The sequence below is a fragment of the Choloepus didactylus genome, chromosome 14, assembly GCF_015220235.1.
Source record: "Choloepus didactylus isolate mChoDid1 chromosome 14, mChoDid1.pri, whole genome shotgun sequence".
Lineage (NCBI taxonomy): Eukaryota > Metazoa > Chordata > Mammalia > Pilosa > Megalonychidae > Choloepus > Choloepus didactylus.
In genome coordinates, this window is record NC_051320.1 from 12969507 (window position 1) to 12983930 (window position 14424).

General features: G+C 40.4%; 1 protein-coding gene across 4 annotated transcripts in view; it reads left to right on the forward strand.

Annotated features, from left to right (window-relative positions):
• Positions 1-14424, forward strand: part of LYN (LYN proto-oncogene, Src family tyrosine kinase) — a 129393-nt gene that overhangs the window by 60441 nt on the left and 54528 nt on the right. For 2 of the 4 annotated variants that reach the window (XM_037802929.1, XM_037802930.1), the window contains exons 2-8: positions 4519-4655; positions 7345-7390; positions 7703-7808; positions 10493-10591; positions 10713-10816; positions 11342-11491; positions 12756-12908. In XM_037802929.1, coding sequence (XP_037658857.1) covers positions 4524-4655; positions 7345-7390; positions 7703-7808; positions 10493-10591; positions 10713-10816; positions 11342-11491; positions 12756-12908 — 790 coding nt within the window. In that variant the 5' untranslated portion in view covers positions 4519-4523. The remainder of the gene's footprint in view (positions 1-4518; positions 4656-7344; positions 7391-7702; positions 7809-10492; positions 10592-10712; positions 10817-11341; positions 11492-12755; positions 12909-14424) is intronic. The other 2 variants (XM_037802931.1, XM_037802932.1) reach the window with 1 other exon arrangement.

A 14424-nucleotide genomic window follows, 5' to 3' on the forward strand; every position in this document is an offset into this window, starting at 1 on the left:
TCTTCGAGGATTAAACAAGATGCTTGGCACTTAAAAAGATTTAATAAAAATTGCTAAGCTGTAAATCATCATAAGGCACGGTTCACAGCACTGGGAAACTTGTAACCACTTTCTCAGTTTCCATTTTGGAGTAGATGGTATGAGCGACTTTTCTGGTACCTTCGTGCAGTGTAAGCAAGGCACGACTTGCCTGCTTTGCGTTGTTTGTCACCGGGTCATGATGGAGGGGCTCATGGGGCTTCTTCTGGAGGGTGCCGGTGGCCCTGGGGCCATTGGAGGACTGAGCAGTGGAGGGAAGTATCCACGTGATCATCCATCCATAGTGATGGGAGGGGAGACAGCTGGAGGTCAAGCATAAGTTAAGCCTAAATGAATGAGCATCTATAGAAATCATACTGGTGGTGACCACCCCTCAATCCCCCAACCCCCCACACATCCACCTGCTGATCATTCCGTCCCTGCCTCTTCATTCCCACTGGTCCTGCATCAGGCCACCATCGTCCTTTGTCCTGATCCCTCAAGAGCCTGCGCAGCTGATTCCCCTGCCCAGCTTTCTTCACCCTCCACCCTTCCTGCTGACTTCCGGCTGGGAAATGGAAATGTCTTCATGCCATTTCCCGGTTAAAACCTCTCAGCAGCTCCCCGTGCCCGCTGGGTGAACCCCCACTTCTTGGGGAGCTGCGTGAATAAAGCCTTGTACAACCTGGCCTCAGGGCACTTCTCTAGTTTCTCCTCTTGTTTTCACAGACACACTCACACTCACACACATATACACACATATTCACATTTACAGACACTGCAGGGGCTTCTAACATCTTCATCACAAATCCCCTGAAAAATATTTTTTGCATAAATTTGTTCATAACATCCTCTTATTTTCTTCCCTTCAAATTTTTTTTGAAAATGTCACATCTACAGAATGGATGAAAGAATAAACATCCATATGCCCTTCACCTACATTTTCTTAATTTTTAATCTTTTGCCACATTTGTTTCCTCCTTGCTCTTCTCTCCCTCCTACTCCCTCTCTCTTTCTGTGTCACTCTCTCCCCTACACACTCTCTTTTTCTTTTTGGCTGAAGCAGTGGAAATTGCAGATGCCGTGAGCACTCACCCCTACACACCTCAGCATGTGTCTCCTTAGACGGGGAAAATCTCCTGCACCCTTCCTGCCCTTATCACACCCATCCCACTTATATCAACTTCCCATATCAAGTTCAGGCACATTCAGATTTCCCCAGTTATCCCAGCTGTGTGTGTGTGTGTATGTGTGTGTCTCTGTTATCCCAGCTGTGTGTGTGTGTGTGTGTGTGTGTGTGTGTCCCACCCCAATCCAGGAATCAATTGATGTTCACACATTGTGTCTCTTTAGTATCGTTTAATATGGCGCCACTTCCCCCCTTCCCCCATGAAGTACCCAGACGAGTTCTCTTATAGACTACCACTCACTGTGGAATTGCCGGGTTGTTTATCTCATTCCCATATTTCCTGTAAACTGGAAGTTAGTTCTAGAGGTCTCTCACTTTCTTTCTTTTAATATGTGTAATAAGTTTGTTATGACAGTGCCCAGGAAGTCATGCTCATGACATAGGGAAGGAGGTGCCTGATTTCACGATGACACGTTAGGAAATTACCTACATGGAAATGGAGTAATAATTATATTGACAGTTTCGGAACCACCCGTGGGACAGTTTTTCAGGGTTTCTTGCTTGTTTGCTTCTTGCCTTTCTTTAAAAAAGTCGCTGATACCTTTACACAAAGGGATATTCATTCTTTCTTACCCTCTATTAGATTATTTTTTGTTGTTGTAGAAGTTTCCATTTTTAATCATATTCACGTGTAAACTTTGGTGGCCTTAATTACATTCACAGTGTTGTGCAACCACCATCACCATCTATTTCCAAAATGCTTTCACCCGTCCTCCTAATAGAAATTCTGTGTCCATTTGTATTTCTGTTTTAAAACACCAATGGATGAGGTGGGTTTCACCCACTTTCCTTTTCCTTGCTCATCTTTAGCAAGAAGGGTCCTGATGAACCTGCATGAAACCCTTAAGTGAGGCAGCCATAGCTACTTCCATCCCTCATCCACCCACCCATCCATCCTTCCATCCATCCTTGCACCCATCCATCCTTCCATCCATCCATCCATCCATCCACCCATCCACACATCCACCTATGCATTCATCCACCCACCCACCTATCCCTCCATCCACCCATCCACCTACCAGTTCACCCCTCCCCCCATCCATCTATCCATTCAGTGTTCTTGAGCACCTACTATGTGCCAGGCATCATTTTAGGTGCTGGGAACATGGTAGTGAGCCACATGGGCAGGGGACCTGCTCTGATTTAGCTTCTATTCTAGTTGTAGGTAGTAATAAGAAAAACAAAAGAGTGTAAATAGTGACGGAAGGTGGGCAGGAGTGTTATTTTTAATAAAGTGGTTAGTGAAGACTTGTCTGGGGGAGAGAATGTGCAGAGCTGGGGAAAGAGTGAGTGCACGCATGTGAGCAAGCTGCAGAGAACTGGAGAGACAAAGGAAAGTGGTTCCAGCAGCCCCGGCCTAGGGTGCTGTGTCCCCGACCCATGGTGGGTGGGTGGTTTCTCGAATCTCTGAATAGTTCTGTCCAGTGGCACCTGTGACTATGGCGATGATGGGCATAGTGGATGGTCCAGGGGCATGAGGCCATAGTGACACTGGGACAAGCACTGACCTACCCAGGGGTCCTCCCTGAACCTCCCTGCGTCCTCAGGGGTCCACGAGGGAGGTCTTGGCTGTTACTCTATTTCCTCATTTATAAAACATCATTTTAGTGGCTTAGCAGTTAAAAAGAACTTTTGGTTGGGGCAGGGCTGGTAAAAAAAAGAACATCTACCCTTAATTTTCACATCAACTCTCAACCCATCTCCACGTCGGAAACTTTAGCAATGTGAAAAAAATGTGCTGTTTTGAATCTGAGAAGTACTTGCTTCCTCTTTATTTTGGGAACTTCAGCTCAATAGTTTCAGAAAGAGGTGTGGCTGTCATTTTGAGGCTTCATTCATCAACTAATGAAATGATAAACAAGATGAGGCTTCCAGAGCAACTGCAACCAGAAAGGACAAACGGAGAGATGGGTGCCTGGGCACAAGGTGGTGTGGCTGATAGAGCTTGTCAAGGAGTTCTGGAGGTTTCTTAGTACAGCTCTCCCTCATGTTTCCCACCACTATGTCCTTCCCTAAACTCTTAAGTAACCTCTCTTCCAGACTTCTAGACAGTCGTCCTCCAGATTTGGCTGTGCTTTAGAATCATACAGATCACACGGGAGCAACTGCCCATATCCTGGGTTGCATCCCAGGAACCTGTATTCTGTACAGTTTATGTGATTCCAATGTTCCCCCAGGTTTAGGAACCACCACCCTACAGGACCTTAAATGCACCCTTCTAATGGTGGTCCTAACAAATTTTGTTTTGTTTTTAATATATATACTTGACCATGAGTCTATACTACAAGGCAAGATTCATATCTGCTTACAGTTTTTTCTTTTTAATCATCTTTTACTCCCCAGGGTGCTTAACATATCTCTGCATATCCTAAGTGTTTACTGAATAAATGAATGAGTTTAGCGATATAGGAGCACAGTTGAACAGTTCTCTCACAGGGCATTCTCCCTCCACAGTCGGTTGACAATCGAGGCTGGCCGATGCCATCTTTGGTGCCTGTAGCTCCGAAATCTCTCCTATTTCTGGGTCACAAATCTTACTTGGAAGTCCACTGGACTTGATCATCTGGATGTTCCCATGAACATCTTTTCTCCCAAACTTGGGCCTCCTCTTTTACATCTAGTCTTGCTGAAGCTGCCATCATCTTCCTACGTCCCCAGCCCCATTCAGTGGGAACCAGGCTGTTTCCTTTCCAGCTCTTAGTCATGCCTGTCCTTAAAGTCTCGAGCCCCTCATTCACCTTGCACGCTGCCGCCACAGTACTCTCTCTGAAATGCGTGTCATGTTCCAGATTGAACTAGTTCCCTGAAGGGGCCAAATTATCTCGTGGTCATAGCCTTCGTATGTGAAGTTCCTTCTTCACTGGGAATACCTTTACCGGTTTTGACACCTGGCTTCCATCCCTCCTCTTTCAACTCACAGAACATTTCTTGCAGAAAGTTCCCTCCCCCCACCACTTCCTTTCCCTCCTGGCTGGGTGAAATGTCCTTTCTGAGGTCCTGTGCATCTTCTGTCATGGACTCGCCACGTTGTGTTGTAGTTTTCATTCACACATCTTCCCCACAACAATATGAGCATCTTTAGAAATGATATCTTGCTGACACAAAATTGACGCTAAATCAGTATTCATTGAATGAATGAGTGAATGAACAAGCAAACCAGTTTGTGGACAGTCTCCATACTGGGTGTGTTAATCAGTGTATGATAAAGAAATAAAGAGTATATATTTACTCTTCTGTTGGGGAGAGATTTGGGTGCTTTGAAGCCAGTTCCAGAGTGGTAAGAAGATATCATTGCTTTTGTATTCCAACAGGAAATATGGGATGTATAAAATCAAAAAGGAAAGACAATCTGAATGACGATGGAGTAGATTTGAAGACCCAACCAGTACGTAATACTGACCGAACTATTTATGTGAGAGATCCAACGTCCAATAAACAGCAAAGGCCAGTAAGTAGATAGTCTCAGGGGAGAGTTCAACAGCAGGATCAAAGCATGGCTCCTATAATTGACAAACCAGTCTATAACATGTGCATGTACAAATTCACGTTGATTCCTTGGGCCTCAAATAATTTTTGATAGGCTTTGTAATTGAATCCTTGGCAGAGTCTGTAAACATTTTAGGGATAACCAGACCACTTATTGGCAATCGTGCAATAAAGCTGCCTCTAGTTACCTTGCTATGTATGGAGGAAATCGTTTTTCATATCACTGATCTTAAGACCCAACTCTTTTTATTAAAAAAAAAAAATTGTGTGACTTAGAATAGGTAGTAGGTTTAGCAGAGTTGTCTGGAAGTAAAAGGAAAGGGTGGATTCAGGTGAAAAGCTAAAATATGTGCCAATATGTCCTTTGACGTATCATCCCATCCGATCCTGTCATTGCCTCAATTAATTAAAAATTACTTATAATAATGAATTAAAAGATTAAGAAAAAACATGGCCAATTCTGTCTCTTGACCTTGCATCAGAAATTTTATATGAGTGATGTGTTATTTGATGCATTTGGGAAATGGTTGGCAAAGAAACATACTAATATTATATTTCATGGAAAGGAGTAAAAGAGCTTTGGATAATTACAGATTTAAATGTCTTTTATTTTGGATCCTAAATCTTTTCCATGCATTCTCTGAACTGTATATGTCTTCCCATTTTTATGGAATTCCTCAGCATTTAAGCTGGGAACAGTTTAATCCAGGTTAGCCCACATGCCTTTATTAAAAGTTTTCATACTTCCTCTAGGCTGACATATTTTTAAAGGCCTTGGAATTTTATTATTATCATTGTGAAGCCCTTCTGCTCCCCTCTCCATACTTTTTCCCATTATTCTTTAGGTCAAATATATCCAACATATGTAAAAGTCACATGCCATTGTTGAGGACTGATAAATCAGAGTTGGCCTTATCAAAAGAAGTGGGGATTAAGAGTGAATACATTATAATAGTAAGCTCTGACACACATAATGTTCTGGATAGATAAATTAACATTGTAATTTTATATAAAGAAGCTCAAGGTGTAAGATTATTAATAGCTACAATAATTTAGCAATAATAAATATATAAATGAAACATTCAAAAATGCAATATGTATAATTGTAGAATTATATGTTATGTAAAAATGATCAACAGAAGGTAAAGTAATGTACGAAAAATTGGAATCATCACACATAATTTTCTTATGATAGACTTCCAAGTTCTCATAAAAAGGACCTGTTTTTCTTCTGGTACCATGTGCTATAGATTTAAATGCTTTAAAACCCTTTAAAAAGTTTTTTTTTTTTTTTAAATGATGAGCAAACCCATCATTTACTCAGAAAAGCAAAAGAGAAAAGTACAAATTTGCACTTCATTTTTTTTCATGTTTCTTGTCACATCATGGGACAATATACTATCAAGAGTAAATTAGATTAGAAATTAAGTTAGAAAAGAGAGGTAGTAAATAGGTTAGCAATTGCTCCCTGCCTCCATATAGTAAGTGACCTCTATTTTCATGGATGCCACCCTTTCATGAGCTGCTTAGTCTGGTCTCTTTCCATGGCCACAGATAACACTCTAAGCTCTGGCCACAGGTGTGAAAAAATAAAAGGCACGCCATGGATTGCAAGGAAAATCTGATGATGGAGAATTCATGGAAGTTCAAGAACACTTTAGGAAGAGACTTAAAAGAAAAAAATAGAATGACGGTAGATGAGTTACATACATGCTTATGAAAAGCATATTCAAACATATTAAAATTAAGGACCCTTTGATATTTGCAAATTAGCTTGCTGCTTTCAAAATGATCTCATTCATTGCTCATCTTCTGTTTCCTCTATATCATAGAAAACAGATCATACATCCTAATTATGCAGACCTCAATGATTTAAAAAATCATATAAACTTTCCTGAAATAAGTATTGATGGTTATTGTGGACGTGGGGATTTGCCAGTATCAAAATAAAGTAATTTTTTTTCTCCCCTCACTGAAATGGAGATTTTTATGGGATGACTTTCATCAGATATTAAAATTTTGGTGCAAACTCTTTGGTCCCATTCCATTAGATCACTTGAGTCAAAGAGAGAGAGGAAAGTTACGTCGTTTGCAGGTGTCTGCTTTCAACAGTTCCAGAGGCTTTATACAGCCTTGCCATTGTCCCTGCAAGAAAAAGGAACTGGATTTAAAAGTTAGTGAGAACCCTTCCTGAGAATTCACCTCCCAACTGAAATACAGGGGATGCCGTTCCATCTCCCTTGTAGGATCAGGTCAGCTCAAGAAAGCTGGATCAGATAGGAAGCTAGAGAGTTTGGTCATTTAGCTGGGCAAATTACCACTGCAAATAACATTAGGGCTATGTAGCCAAACAAGGAGTGGGGATTATGATTGTGTAAATGTCCAGCAGCCCCCGCTCAAATCCTCATTCCTTCCCTGTCACCCCAAACAGATGATGCCGTCAGAAGAAGAGCCCATTTCCCTGAGCTATGTTTCCTAGCATAGCCCTACAGGAATCTTTTCTTTGTACTCCTCTCCTTTTCAGCTTAATAATCAAATCCAAACCACATTTGCTACTGTTAGGGAAAGTGATCTAACCTACCACATGGATGCGAGTTAAGAAAAGCTAAACGGATATATGTATTTTTCTTCTAACAACTGTTCTCTCTTAGGTACCAGAATCTCAGCTTTTGCCAGGACAGAGGTTTCAAACTAAAGGTAAGATTTCATGGCAGCAGAGTTCATTTCCCCCCATTTAATCTTAGAGCCTCTATAAGGCTGTCTTCCTGGATGTGTTCATTTTTTAAAATACAGAGTTGGGATTAATTTTTAGAGATTGCAAATGTTTTGCACAGTGTGTGCTGAATTTTACTCTCTGTGACCATGAACTGCACCGGGTGGGAAACCCATGCCACTATTCCAGCTGTTCCTCTCTTGAGGGCATCTTCATCTTCGTGCCCTGTGAGGGTTTGCGCTAACGGTTCTGCTGATGATACCTTCAAGGTCTGCGTTTCTGTTCTTCATTTCTAGATCCAGAGGAGCAAGGGGACATCGTGATTGCCCTGTACCCCTATGATGGCATCCATCCCGATGACTTGTCTTTCAAGAAAGGAGAGAAAATGAAAGTTCTGGAGGAGTAAGTACAACTACGCCACGCCCCGCTACCGCTCTCGGTTCAAGTCAGGGAAACCCAGCAGATTCTCCCCCGCAGTGGTCTCCGAGTAACAGCCACACCCCTTCCGCTCTGGGCCTGAGACTTCCGGGCATCCGCTTCCGCTTCCGGGGTGGAAGGACGCGGGTCAGAGGAATCTTCCGGTTGAGTTTGGCTGTGAGCCCTCTCCCGGAGGTTTCCTTTTGAAGGTGGATACCCAGTTCTTTCTTTATCCATCCAGGTGCACCATTTTAAGAAGTTTAGATCTATGTGGCATTTGCATTTAAAATTTTAAAACTTGAAAATTGAATTTAAAATTAAATTTAAGGCTAACCAGTTAAGCAAATGATCAGTTAATTATTAATTAAATCCATTAACTCATTGTTAATTTAACATTGGGTTAAATGGATATAAAACTCTAAAATTTAAAATGTAAATTTATAATTAATCAAGTTAATTATTAGTTAATATTAATTCAACAATTTAAGTTAATTTAGAAGTTAAATTTAAAAATGAAAAACTTATCACCTATTAATGAAAGAACTAACAATTAATTGCTAATTATAAGTTCAATTAAATTAATATTAATTTAACATTGTATTAATTAAACATTTTTTTAAATATTTACTCAAACTCAGACTGGGTTTATGGGGCCCAACTTGGTTTTGTCTGTGGGCAGCCAGTGAAAAGTCCATGCTCAGCAGCTGCAGCACTTCCGTGAAGACACAGGGTCATTTCCTTGATCCCCTCCTGCTGACTCATAGACATGTGGTGTTCCTAGAACACAGGGTCTCAGGATACAACTCAGAATCGGGAACTCTAAATACTTTCATTCTAGCCTGCTTTTCCTGCTAAGCCTGCCTAGATTATCTCCCTGGCCTGCCAAATAGAGTTACGGGAGGGAGACCCCCTTATAAAGTATCAGGTGTCCAGTGGTTGAGGGCAGGGTGGTTGACCTTTGAGCGTCAACTTGAGCCTGAGCCCAGCGATGCCAGTTGATCACTGTGTGACCTTGAGAAGCCACTTCAAGTCTATGCCCTGATTTCTTTTTTTTTTTTTTTTTTAATTGAAATATAGCATTTTTATTCCAAACAAGTAAAGTCCTTCCTTCCAGTTTAGGTATCTCCTCCACTGGAATATGAGCACCCAGAAACTTGTATCTTTAGTTCTTCAAGATAATTAGTCTAAGGTTCACACTCAACATTTTTTTTTTTTTTATTAAATTCAGTTTTATTGAAATACATTCACACACCATACAATCATCCATGATATACAATCCACTGTCCACAGTATGATAACATAGTTATGCGTTCATCACCACAATCTATCTCTGAACATTTTCCTTACATCAGAAAGAACCAGAACAAGAATAAAAAATAAAAGTGAAAAAAGAACACCCAAATCATCCCCCCATCCCACCCCATTTGTCCTTTAGTTTTTATCCCCATTCCTTCACTCATCCATACACTAGATAAAGGGGGTGTGATCCACAAGGTCTTCACAATCACACTGTCACCCCTTGTAATCTACATTATTATATAATTGTCTTCAGGACTCCAGACTGCTGGGTTGGAGTTTGGTAGTTTCAGGAATTTACTTCTAGCTATTCCAATACATTAAAACCTAAGAGGTGTTATCTATATAGTGCATAAGAATGTCCACCAGAGTGACCTCTCGACTCCATTTGGAATCTCTCAGCCACTGAAACTATTTCGTCTCATTTTGCATCCCCCTTTTGGTCAAGAAGTTACTCTCAGTCCCACGATGCTGGGTCCACATTCATCCCTGGGAGTCATATTCTGCGTTGCCAGGGAGATTTACACCCATGGGAGTCGGGTCCCATGTAGGGGGGAGGGCAGCGAGTTCACCTGTCGAGATGGCTCAGTTAGAGAGAGAGAGGGCCACATCTGAGCAACAATATGCCGTGATTTCTTTACTCACCCAGCGAGAATGGGGTTGATGTGAGGGTTCGATTTGTATGTGTGTAAATAAATGTAAAAATAAATAATTTTGGACTTCCTAATATGTAGTAGGCAGTAGTTAAGTGTTATAGTTTTGCTTTGGGTCTGGCAGACAAGGATCCTTTTGTCGGTGGAATTTGAAGAGGAATGTAGTTGAAGTTTATTGGTTTCTTCCCTCTGTCACTGGCTTACCTGCTCCTGGGGTACCAGCCCAGCCTTCTCCCTGGCTCCCTACCTGTCCTTGTTGAGGGCTCACACACGGTGATGTGATGTGGCTCACCTGCTTGGAAGTGTTATATGTTTTCTGTTCATTTTTCATGGCGTCTGTATGTTTGGAGACAAGGTATTTTAACAAAGGAGTTTCTAACACTATCACCGATTACTCACTTGACTCTAATTTCTATCAGGACCCTAAAGCATTTCTTAGACATCCTAGGAGATGGTGTGTCTCGCTTCTGGAAGATAGGAACCATTTCTGCCAACTCTTGTTGGCACACTGAAGTTATATGGCTATTTTCCTTTGCTTAAGTCTCTAAACATTTTTTATTTTGGCAAGAGGAGTGAATTTTCCCACTCAGATTCTGAATCTCCAGGGATCTTCCTCATCCTCTTCCAACCCCCCGAACAAACAAAACTCTTAAGACAATAGCTGTCATAGTTTTTGTGTCATTGAATAGAAACACTTTCTGATGTATCTTTCTATTTCAGACATGGAGAATGGTGGAAAGCAAAATCCCTTTCAACAAAGAGAGAAGGTTTTATCCCCAGCAACTACGTAGCCAAAGTCAATACCTTAGAGACAGAAGAGTAAGTCCTTACAACATTGTGTTCTTTTGATGGTTGTGTTTGCTGCAGTTAGACATCTTTATTCTTCGACTTTTCCTTCCCAGGAACGTAACATCTCTGAAATGCTTATATGTCTTTTCAGGTGGTTTTTCAAGGATATAACAAGGAAAGATGCCGAAAGGCAGCTTCTGGCTCCAGGAAACAGTGCTGGAGCTTTTCTTATCAGAGAAAGTGAAACATTAAAAGGTAGGAAATAGTTTAAGGCCCCTTATTAAAACACGACTTAGGAAATCGTTTTTAGAAACTATCTTAGAATGACTTGAAAAGAAGAACATATTATGTTCTGGTAGTGAAAGTTTTGTAGTTTGATAACCAATAAACTCAAATTATTAGTTTCACTACCAAAAATAATATAGGAAGCAAGCATGATTAATGGCCATGTCTTACCATGCATTATGTTTGCTGAGCTTCCTCTAGTATTATTTAGAGTAAATTCTCAGATTTTAAGAGGCAGAAAATCAAAATATCTTCAATTCAGCTAAATAGTAAAAATAATAAGCTCTCATGAAGAAGGAAAAGGGCATGTTGGTATGCTCTATGCTAGCTTCATTTGTCAACTAGAATTTTTAAAGGACTGTAAAATTTTGCATTATTTGCATAATTTATATTTTGTATAATTTTATATGGCAAAAGATCTACCACAGTGTTGTGCAATGCAGATCTTATTTGTAAAATGGAAATGTAACCTGTACATCCACTTCTCTCTCTTAGGAAGCTACTCTCTGTCCGTCAGAGATTTTGACCCTCTGCATGGTGATGTTATCAAGCACTACAAAATTAGGAGTCTAGACAATGGCGGCTACTACATCTCTCCGCGAATCACTTTTCCCTGTATCAGTGACATGATTAAGCATTACCAAAGTAAGTGAAGATTGCAGGACAGGCAAAACAAAGTATGCATGTGGTGATAAGTATACGGCATTAAACATGATTTTTGTATTAAAAGTTTTTCGCATCATATTTCTTTTTTTGCGGGGGGCAGGGTGTTGTGTTCCCTAAATATAAATTCAAAGTAAGATTTGATCTTTGTGAATAATTACCACAGCCCTTCCCACCTAGTCCAGGCCATCTGAGAGTTGGCATTTGAAAATTAACAAGACAAAATAAATATTGTTTTCATGTTGTGTGTAGTTTTACCATGCATCTTTAAATATATGAAATAGGAATGAGACTTGCAGATCTGTGTCTTTGAATGTTGTGTGTGTGTGTTGTGGGTGTGTGTAAAAGTCATACATACTCTTGGTAAAAGAAATCAGAAACAACACACCAAAATATATAAATATGACAGATCAATGTTCTTCTGTCCCCAGTTCTGCTATCCTGCCCTGTTAAACTGTAACCATGACCCATCTTTAGGGTGATTTCCTGTGTGATTGAAATCAGTAGGAGTGGACAACTACTGCTACTGCTTCCTTATTTTCTTTTTCTAAAATTAAAATTAAATTTTTTTTTTAATTTTATTGTGATAACATATATACAGCATACCAGTTTCAAGCATGCAGTCCAGTGGTGTTAATTACATTCACAATGTTGTGCTACTGACACCCCCATCCATTGCCAAAGCTTTTCCATCACCTGTATTGCTTGTTCTGCAACCTGCTCTAAGGGGATACACATTATAGATTTGTTTAAGCTGAGGTCACAGATGTGGAGAGAACAAGGCACCCCAGATTTTGTGGCCTGCTCCCTCCGCCTCTGTCGTCACTCATTCATTCAGCGTATGTATTGAGCACTGGCTGTGTTTGCACCCTGTTCTCTTGGGGCTGGAGGTCCAGTGGTGATGAAACCGAGCTCCTGCACCCACAAGGGTCCTGTGAGATTTATGAGCGTTTAGTAATCTGAAATGACAGTTGTTAAGTGTTATAACCCTACCATCCTTTGTTTATTTGTTTTGTTTTGTTTTTATATTTTAGCAGTACTAATGAATAAAAGCAAGCATACTTTAGATTGTCTTTCCATTTAAGAATTTCAAGAAGTCATGATTATTCTAAGAATATTCCATAAGCATTTTGGGTTTGTAGACTACGGCAGGTCAGAAATTATAAGACTAATAGTCCTGACTTTTCTTTATCAGTCTTGTGGAATACAAAATATAATTTTTAAACTTTTTTCCCTTTCACATTAGAGCAGTCAGATGGCTTGTGCAGAAGATTGGAGAAGGCATGTATTAGTCCCAAGCCACAGAAACCGTGGGACAAAGACGCTTGGGAGATTCCACGCGAGTCCATTAAGTTGGTGAAGAGGCTGGGCGCTGGCCAGTTTGGAGAAGTCTGGATGGGTGAGTGTGCAATGCTAAGCTCGCATCCACTCCGGACACTGCAACAGGAGAGTAAAGGGGCTCGAGATAGTTTCTGTCTGTCTTAGCCAAGCACTGAGAAGCATCACTTCTTTGGCTTTTCCTTATCCAACAGGGAAACTGACCTGAAGAGAGGTTTTTGTTTTGTTTTGTTTTTAAATAATTTTTATTTTGAAATAATTTCAAACATACAGGACAGCCGCAAAAATAACAAAAACACATTCAGAGAACCGACATACCGCCAACCAAATACCCTCGTCCACCAACTTTTAACATTTTGCCACATTTTCCCTCCCTCCCTCCCTCCTTCCTTTTTCTTTCTTTCTTTCTTCTATCCATTCATCCATCTGTTCATCCATCCATCAATGTATTTTGTGCAGAGAATTTTTCAAATCTACTTAACTTGATTAGACTCTCTTTCTTGTGACATAGTAATCCACTTTTAGGATTGGCATTTACAAAGAGGAGAGCAGTAGGTATTTATCCTGATTGTTCTGTCTACTCTTTCGTGTTTTACTTGTCACCAGATTCTCTGGACACACTTTCTAAATGCTGGAAATGTGCTTCCATCTCAGAGAAAGATGCACATGGGTTTAGACCATCCTTATTAGTAGATTTTATAGGAAGCCTCACATTTATTGCCATTTGAGGGTCACCAGGAAAGTTCTTAAACATGCCCAACACTCCATCATGAATTGATTGTTTCTTGGTGTGTTCTCAGGCTGGCAAGAAGTACACTAAAATTATAGCAGTGCTCTTCACTGGAGGATTCTTTTTGCCCATCTGTCTTTTCTGAAGTTTTTGTAGTAAATATGAATTTCTTTTGTGATAAGAATTTTTTAAAAAGCAAAAAAAATTTAAAGCATCATGTTCTCTCCATGGTTCTAATAAAAAAACATGATTACTTCTAGAAAAGATAGTGGGCTAGATCACGCAGATCTTACTACATCACTCTCTGTATGCCAGCTTTGGGTGAATAAAGCAAACATGATTTCTGAAGAGAAGAAGGAGCAGATGGTTTTAAAAATGTCCAGCTCCCAGCTAGCTGGAAACTGAAGATGCCTCTAGCATGCTGTGGCCAAAGGCTAATTTCACATACTCACTTAGCAATCCATGAAGGAGAGATTTTCCTTCCAAAATCTTGGCTCCTGGGATCGCAGCCTTGCCAAATTTCTCTTGTTGGTGCCACTTTAACCTAAGTGTTTTTTAAGTATAGTAGATACTTACTGAGCATATAGTGAATTCTTACTCTCCTGTAGGTCTTTGTGTACAAATTTACAGCATTCAGGTAAATTACAAGTGCCCAGTCCCCCATTCTTCCTTTTGGTTGGCATATTTCAGATCATCAGGTGCCCTCTCTGTCCGTTCCAATAGCAGATTCACAGGATTGAGTGCTCACTTAGTTGTGGTCTCTTCCCATCGCACTCTGCTGCCTTGTTCATAATGTCCTTCTCTCTCAATCTGCTCTCTCTTTGTTTTAAATTGAGGTGAACTTCAT